This window comes from Opisthorchis viverrini (genome assembly GCF_000715545.1).
Source record: "Opisthorchis viverrini unplaced genomic scaffold opera_v5_121, whole genome shotgun sequence".
Taxonomy (NCBI): Eukaryota; Metazoa; Platyhelminthes; class Trematoda; order Opisthorchiida; family Opisthorchiidae; genus Opisthorchis; species Opisthorchis viverrini.
In genome coordinates, this window is record NW_008751776.1 from 936,217 (window position 1) to 945,404 (window position 9,188).

General features: G+C 43.5%; 1 protein-coding gene across 1 annotated transcript; it reads left to right on the forward strand.

Moving 5' to 3' along the window:
* Nucleotides 1-4,248: 4,248 nt before the first annotated feature.
* Nucleotides 4,249-9,188, forward strand: T265_06023 (hypothetical protein; the record flags this gene model as incomplete). Its single annotated transcript, XM_009171182.1, has 3 exons — nt 4,249-4,537; nt 7,255-7,397; nt 9,084-9,188. 3 exons carry the CDS (start codon nt 4,249-4,251, stop codon nt 9,186-9,188), a joined length of 537 nt encoding a protein of 178 aa, XP_009169446.1.

Below are 9,188 nucleotides of genomic sequence, written 5' to 3' on the forward strand. Positions count from 1 at the left end.
CTAAAACTCCCCCAAAATCTCAATAGGGAAGCCGGCAGGCATCCAGGCTGGTCAGTCATTCGATCGATTCAGCAAAAGCAGAAGCACAGAAGCACGACCGAATGTGATCAGCGTTCAGGCATTTCATAGAGGCACAATCGATGTTGATGGGTGTTCACTAACGACTATCAGACAGCCTGGATCAATGTCAGAAAGTCCGCTCTAAATAGAGTGAGGTCGTTGTAACTTTTGCTCTCGTACACGCACGCACGCACGCACGCACGCACTCGCTAGTTCAGAATATAGCTGTTGTATTCCCTCATGTGAGTCTTTTTTTCCGGCACTGGGCACTGGAGCGGGTCAGCAGCAGATATCACAGATTGGCGAATCAGCAGGCATAACAATTTGCCTCAATATCATTAATTCACATCCGGTGTATGAAGAACGTAGAACTGTTTTAACTACTTCCAAATTTCATTGTAGTATGTTAAAGTACTTGGACCAAATGCGGTCAGAATATTCGCCAAGTAGAGTCGACCTTTATCTTATCAGTGCCGCTAGTCTGGTGCGTGTACATGAGCCCAGTGTGGGGGTCCAGTGACGAGGCTACGTGAACCAATCAGACCGCGGCAGACAGAAGGGGCTAATCGATACTCTCATGCCACTGTGGTCTAGGAGACGTTACATGTGCGAACTGAGAAATTACACAGCACACAGTTAGCATATTTTTGTCGCATGTCGGAAGCAATGACAACCTGGTGTGTTATGCATGTAAACAGGAGGCAACTAGCCGCTAACCGAATCATCCATAGGAATCAGGAGTTACGGACACTCTTGACAGCTGGGAACTGAAGTCGATCTTGACAATGGAAGGAATCCTGAAGGAAACCTACGTCAAACATCTTCAGTATTTACCCTTTTTGACAAAGGACACAGGTTTCCACTCTGGAGGGATCACTGATCAAAAGTGATGCCTATGGGCTAGTAGTTCAAAGCCCCCACTGAATTTCAAACTCCTGGACACCTCAAAGATCATAACGTGAACAAGTCTCTCGAGCGAATCTTAGCTAGCTCTCTTTGGAACAGACTTAGTGTTTCAGAGGCCATCCAGGGGAGTCCGACCCGAGGGACTGTCCGGTAGATTTTTTCGAATTACACGAAGACATTTCGTTTGACACTGGATGTTCTCTCAGCCAAATGAAATTTACAGTGGACTCCGTCTTGCAGAGCAGTGTACAGGTTGGTTTTCTTGGTTTGTGTGCTATGGTTCGAAGGCAGTCGACACTCCAACTGTAGGCGAAGTCATCAGACTGATACATTTGTCTGCCGAGTGCTTGGGTTGCAGTTCAGAAAGAAAATACGTGACTTTGAAGTAGTTTGCCGGTGTGGAGGCAGTACTTCGGCAGACCACGTAAGAAGAGTACTTGTAAATACCTAGTGATCTAAATTAATGGTGTTTGCGATACTTTTTTCAACCAGTTTCTGTCACTTTATCTTTCTGCAACAAACCATTTGAACACTAGAGAACAACATGTCAGCATTGTATTGCTCTTTTGGTGCTCTTGCATGAGCCTAGTTCAGTCTATGAATCAATCGCATAAAATTCCTGTCAGGTGCACCTATGACCCTGTTGCTAAGGTCCGCCTACATGTGTGCGCAGAAGTACATATGGCGTTCAGGTGCGACCCACACAACAGATGACGTGACTGCTGCCCAGCCTAACAAAACAAAATCCATCTCACCACGTGTAGACGGAAGCTCCGCATTAGCGACAAAATTTACCGTAGCGCGAGCGAAATAGTGTGCGAAGGCGTTCAGTATTCGCACAATGGAACTGAATTTTGAAAGCTGCAACATGTCCCTGATGGACTAAAAGAGACGGCCAGTTGAGTTCGGGGTACAAGTCCGAACTTTTGAGCCCCATCTAGGCATCTCGGGGTCTCGACAATGCTAGGGAATTATTCCACCAGAATTTTCCGCCATAGGTAGGATTGCTTCACTGGACAACGAAATTCGGTGAGCTGCGAAAATATGAACGCAGATTAGGCTGATTTTTTGTGTGAGAACATACGCAACAAAACGAAACATTTTGGCGTAAATTTTTTTTATTTCACTCGCAAAGGTTTTGCAACACAGAGCATAGTGCGGCTAATGGGCCACGTGTGCGAGAGATACGGGCCGGTACCAACGTAGTTATGTACAGGGTGTCTCATGATAGACGCAAAATTTGATTGGGTGAATAAACGTAGTTAATCAAAAGAAGAATGAAAAATTTACTTATTAGTAGCCACATAAAGGAGGTTTTGTGTGCAAGTGTTGACATTTTATTCTGTTTATGATGGATGTCAGTCCGCGGATTGAAAGTATGAAACTCTATTATTCCGTTGGTGGAAGCGTCACCGCTGCACTTCGTGGTTACAAAACCAAACATGGTCTCATCAAAGATCTTTTCACCGTGTCGACCATTACACGCTTGATTGCGAAATTTGAGTCCAATGGATCTTTATTGGATTTTCCTGCCAAAGGGAGAAAGTCTCTGAGTGATGAAATAGCGCCCAGTGTACAGAATGCCGTCGAGCAACTTCAGCCCCAGAGCACCATGACATCTTCGTCAATAACTCAGGTGTCTCAGTTGACCGGTATTCCTCACATCAGCGTGCATCGTTTTATGAGACACCACCTTCATCTCCACCCGTATCATTTCACTTTATTACAAACCATCACGGAAGAAAACAAGGAGCAACGTGTCACGTTCGCTACCTGGTAGCTGGACAATGAAGAAATCGTTCCCAACATTTTATGGAGCGATGAAGCAAATTTTTCTGTGGATGGCATAATCAACAAGCACAATTGCGTGCTATGGTCCCGTGAAGCTCCTCACGAGTACCTCACCCATAATCTCCTTTCCCCTCATCTCTGTGTGTGGATAGGATTCTCCTCAAAGTGTCTCCTGCGTCCCTTTTTCTTTGATGCTACGGTTTCCGGCGACAGTTACCTTCATATGCTGCAGATGCATGTTATCCCGCAACTCAAGCAGCACAAGAAGTCATCGATCGTCTTTCAACAAGATGGCGCTCCACCCCACTACTCAAACCAAGTTAGAACTTACCTCCGAGAGCAATTTTCTGATGAGAGAGTCATTGCTTGTGGATTTCCAAACTTTTGGCCCGCAAGGTCACTCGATCTCACACCTCTGGATTGTTGGTTTTGGGTAATGATCAAGGCTCGCGTATATCATGAAAATAAACCGAAGAATTTGGTGGAGTTAAGAGCAAGAATTGAAGAGGAGTGTGCACGAGTGACGCTTGAAGAAGTTAATCATGCTGTGTCTCACATCTCATACCACCTCCAAAATTTTTTGTAATGCCAGTTTATTCACAGCAAACCTCAATGATGCATCTATGTCCATATGAAAAATGGTAAATGTTTGAATCAATGTTGAAGTTTTAACATGGATATTATTTTTGCGTTTATTATGACACCCTGCACACAGTATGCAGTATGCACACTCACATGACTTTCGTTTGATGAACAATCATCCTTCCGTCTTGGCGCAGTCATTCTTGTACACTGGACTCGAGTCGCGTTCTTATTAGAGCTCATCAGCAGTGCATATCCATTACCCGTGCCGGGGTTTGAATTCCGGACATCTGAAATGCGAGGCGAGCGTGTTACCACGTTGGACGCATCTGAATTTTCATGCCTGAACAGGTGAGCATGTTCACACCTGAGCGATGCGTCCTGCTTGTGTCCCGTCAAGAAGTGGTCGGCCGACTGACACTATTTCCATTCATCATATCCTTTATTCTACACTTTATCCACATCAATATTTCTGTCCATTTAGGAGATAGCATACTTTCCATAAAAGTGATTTTTTACCTGCTTCTCCACCTTCCCAGTGGACTTGGATATATAGGTTCGAACAGTCGACATTAAGGAGACGGTGTGACTATGAGTGAAATCGGTAAATTTGGAGCACACTTTTAGATGGGAGGGTGAAAAAAAGTTACATTAGATACAACCAAAGAACAGTGGAGAAGACGGATTTGTGAGATGTGAGATAGTTCAGGTTTTCTTGAGTCCTGTTTTGTCAAACTGAAGTGCAGCTCAAGACCATCTCTTTTGGACATGGATTCAGCTTGAGGCTTCCGACAACCACAACTCTTGTTAGTATGAGAGTCATTCATTGATTTGACCGATGATAATTCGAAGTGAATCTCTTGTACCGGTGAAGAATAGAGCAACAAACGTGTTGTTTTTTGTGGAAATATGCTGACTGTTTTGAGCCATTGTTCTGCAATATCGTCCCACCTATGTTTCACAAACCCAAATGGACAACATCGTAAGATCATTAGTCAGACCCACCCCAGCTGCGCACTGATGATGTCTCCTCGTATGGTGACGAAGTCTTTGCAAGTCACGTGCCGAACTCGGCAGGCAGACCAGCAGTCACGTGATCAACAGCCAATAGTCAGATCACTGTTTACGGTAGGCTGCAGGGGAAAAGCGCTCTACTGGTCTTTTCAGTCGACATTTATTACTCTGGTGAGTTTAGACGGTTTGTACGTCCTTCTACCGTGTGCAAGAGGTTGTGGAATAGTTTCCAACCAGATTATTCGTGTATTCTTCGTGTTCAGACTGTCCAGCACACCTCGATGTTCCTTTCAAAGGTGTACAAGGGCACTCAGTGCTCCTTGAAGAAGAGTGTACGTACCAGGACCCTTTTATAACGCAGGATGGATCATGGAAAGTTGCCCAGGTCTTAAAAACTGTGAAGGCAACCCCCCCCCCCCTGAATGACGCCCTACTCCAGGTTTCAGGGCAATCATAGACCTCCGTATTGGAGACTCCACTGTTGCTGTACCATCCGAGGAATCAAAAGACCCAGCTGATTCGGACAAATGTCCTACGTCAATGAACCCAACCTCTTCACTTATCACAGAAGATTTATGCACTTTGAAAGATTTTTCAGTTGCAACCGGCGCTACTGACGAAATGAGCTCATCAGCACTGTAAAATTTCCGAAACAGATCACATACGGGAACATTCTCAGGCCGTTCTGATGCGCACTAATCATAAACGAGAGATTCAGCTGGATTCCAGGTGAGTCTCCTACCAAAACCAAATTGGTGAGCAAAGGAGTGTGTGCGCCAAAAACTGAAGTTGCTGGTTCTATGTGGGACGACAGAGAACCAGCAGAACTCTGCGCATATAGCTCAGTGAATGAGGTTCAGTCACTGTTAACCGTTACCTACAAATAGGGGGATATCCTACTTCTGCAATCGATGAAACTACATGAAATTGTCAACATTTCTCATCGTTTAAATCCCTGCTTTCTGGTGAAACGGATTTAGGATACTAAGTGATCTAAACAGCGTAAAAATTCAATTAACGAGGATAGTTCTAACATATGGCCGATTGGAACTGGCCCCACAGTTAAGATGAAACGAGTTTTAGTCGTACAGGCATGGGGATGGTTCGACATCAAACTGCGAGTGTCCATTTTAAGCAGAACAGGAGGGTATGCAAGTCTCTGTTTCATGACAATCGGAACGGCCCTCAAGTGGGCTGTTTATAAGTTTTTATCAACCTTTCGATTGGTACCATACAAGAGAAGCTACATCGTTATCTTGAGTAATGCTCCAGTGAAAATTGAGGCGGTTGCTGTACACCACACAGCATATCCAATTGAAATCCAATTGAGTCTTCGGTTTGAACCAGATTAATTGTAAAATGAGTGATTTGCTATTCCGATACAAAGTATTATTGATGAAAATTTTGAGGTCTAGATCTACCTGATAATCCCCAAACAGGGACATGAAGTGGTAGTGGACTGTCTAAGTAATGTCATGTCAATACGTGTTTCTTACTCGTTCTCGAGTAAGTTGCTTATCGACCGACTAATTTTGTCTTGACCATAAAAATTCCTGAGGAGAAGGAGACCATGGAGAGAGAATGTATTCGTTTTTTATGGGGAATGTTAATGTCTTATCCTCGGAGTCAATGCTTATATCGACTCAGCTGGGGAAAGTTTACTGTCCGGAGTGGACTCTATAGAGGACTGAAATTCTGGACGACTAGTAAAAAGTTCGAACCAGTACACTCCTTTGCAAATCAGTTTGGTTTTTCACGGGAGACTCAGGTGAATCTCTCATTTATGATGTTCTCCAACTGAATGTGCTGCACAAAGGCCGCCTCTGCGAGATGTCGCAGTATATTTTCATAAAGAAAACTACTCACAAGTTTGCTGAAAACTCTTCCACAGTTGAGTCTCTCGTGAAAACCAAATTGATTTGCAAATGCGTGTTTTTCTCGAAAACGGAAAACCGGTCTGGGCTGTTGAAGAGTTTTCATCTACGCTGTACGTAGTTTTCTTTGAACCAGCTCTGACCCAGGAAAGATGAGGCTTGATCATCCCGTGCCCTACGATATCTTTTGTTGACAATGGGATGCATCAGGTATGGTGATCACTCAACTGATGCTTCAATGGTTACCCGAATAAGGGGTAATCATCTCCGCAGCTGCGCAGGTTTGAGCTTCATCCAGATTTGATTTGTGCTAAATAGCTGACTATTCTATCAAGTAAGTCGACCGCCCGTAAGTGCACAGGTTGTATGTTCTGACTAGCCATCGACGTCGTTTTCCTGAGATTGCCAGCGCGTAACTACCTGAAGTGATGCTCTATACTCACTGATGAGTTAGAAAGTCCTCAAGTTTCTCAACTATTCAGAATCTAAAGACATTACTTTGGTGCTCGGTTTTTGGCCAAGGAAGTGTCTAAATTCTCCAGCAACCATTATCATGTAAGCCTTTGTTCTAATTTGTTACTTGTAGTATTATTATAAACAAGTGTGCCTACTGTTTGAACACTGTTTATCAGTAAGAATCTGTTAAATTCTGGACAGGAATTTTGAACCGGCTTTGACTTACGAAAGGTGTCGTTTGATCGTCTCTAGCCCTAAGACGGCTTTTTTTCAAAATGGGACGTATCAGTTATGGTGATAACTCAATTAGTGCTGCAATGTGTCTGAATATACGCATGGAAGTCCTAAGAACAATGAAAGTATCAAACAAAGCTTGTTTTCTGTGATTGTTCCTCTTGGTTAATGCATCACAAATCTATATGGTACCAGAAATCACGTGGAAAGGTTCAAATGGAGGGTATAACACTTTAGAGAAATAGAAATTAAGGGAAGGGGTATTTTGAATGAGGAGTAGGTCAATGGGTCACGGAATCAGGTAAGTGACGTCAATGTCAGACAGAATTTTTCGCAGGCCGGTTCAAGTTCATAGGTCGCACAAGTTTCTTTTGGACCCAAATTTGTGGATCCAGCAGTTGGATTCCAGTCGTCCCTGAGATCGATAGTAGTCTGGATCGTACCAGGTGTGATCGGTTCAGAGGTATCCAGTGTATGATAGTGAGGGTTTGCTGTTTGTCGATGGTAAGACTGGTTTCGGTCAGATGTGATACGATTGCAATAGAGCCTAGTTTCTTCCAACTACCACTCAGAGATTGTGTTCTCGCATTCTGTCCGACACAGGCCCTTATGTACGACCAACGTATGATGCTCAGCACGAGCATACAATGTTGCAATCGTTATTTGAAAAATACGCAAACGTGGTCACAGCTGTACAGGTTTGGGAATGATTCAGAGTTGATTTGTGCTAAATAATCGATTGTTCAGTCCGACTATTTGGCTAGTTGTGAGTGTTTAGGTCACGTGTTTTAACCGGTCGCCAAAGCCGTACCCCTAAAACTAACTGCGCTTAATCGCTAGTGCGAGAGGCACGTGACACGATGGAGCATGTTGGCTGATGAGCTCTCATGTCAATAAAAGACCTCGCGTTTACCAAATTTACAGAATCCTAAGATATTCTTGTGGTCCGTTTTCAGCCGAGGAATTCTTTACAGAGGCACTGAACATTCTCCAATAATCAATATTTCGTCACACTGTTCTCTAAGTGCTAACTAGGGGAAGAAAAGTAGTTTGCCACTAAAATATTCATGATTCTGAATGTACTGTTTTGCGCCGCGTTTGCCTCCCTTCATTCTTATCTGTGTCCTTGTGACTACCTTACGCCGAATATTTCTATCTAAGCTTTTGTTGTGATTTTTTGTTTATAGTATGTGCTTATAGTATGTGTGTGCCTAGTTTTCAAAGCCTCGCTTGCACCCTATTTTCCTTATCTGTGGCTTAATGTCCTTGTGACTATCTTACGCCGAATATTTCTATCTAAGCTTTTGTTGTGATTTTTTGTTTATAGTATGTGTTTATAGTATGTGTGTGCCTACTTTTCAAAGCCTCGCTTGCACCCTATTTTCTTAGCTCTGATCTTAAACCCTCTCTCTCTATCCATAGCTATTCTTTCTTTATCTTTAGTCGTAGCTGACAGATTTCACCCCATCTTCACAAGGTATTATGTTTATTTTGGAGGCGTGACTTGACAATCGACTGATTACTTGCAAACAGTTTGCCGAGTGCACATCAAAAGAATATTGGTATCCGCTTTACGAAAGTAAAGGCGAGATGAAGAAGCGCAACTAACATGCCATCATCGATTAATCAAAGTACATGTCTCTTTATATATATTATGTTCTTCAGAGCCCATCCTTTTCAGTAAATCAGTTCCTTTTTGTGACCTCCAAAAGTGTGACTCACCCGAAAACAAGCAAGACAAGAATGACAAGAATAGGGAAGCTCGAGGGAGTGCGAGCATTTTATGAAGTCAAATACGAAAAGCCATCGCTTATCAAGGGTTTGAGGGCCTAATTACAGTCTTAAGTTCACATAGATTCTTCGGACATGCAAAGGAGCCAAAATTAAGCTTGAATTCAGCGCCAAACCTATTGCTCATGTTCGACATGAATCCGCAGTTGATTGATAAGCTGCCGAGTCGATTCCCCAGCTCTGGATGGATCAGTGGTTATAGTTCGAACATATCAATCGGAAAGTCCGTGATTCGAACCCAACCTGGTACCCTAACTGCTCATGTCTAGGACTGGCCAGCCAACAGCATCTCACCATCCGTGCTTGTCAGGAAGGTCAGATTCCAGAACGTCCGGAACCTACCGAGACCCTAAAACTCCACAAAAATCTCAATAGGAAGGCCGGAAAGCATCCAGGCCAGTCAATTATTCAATCAATTCATCAAAAAAAATGAGTGTTCAGGATCGCCACACAATCACGACCGAATGTGATCAGCGTTGA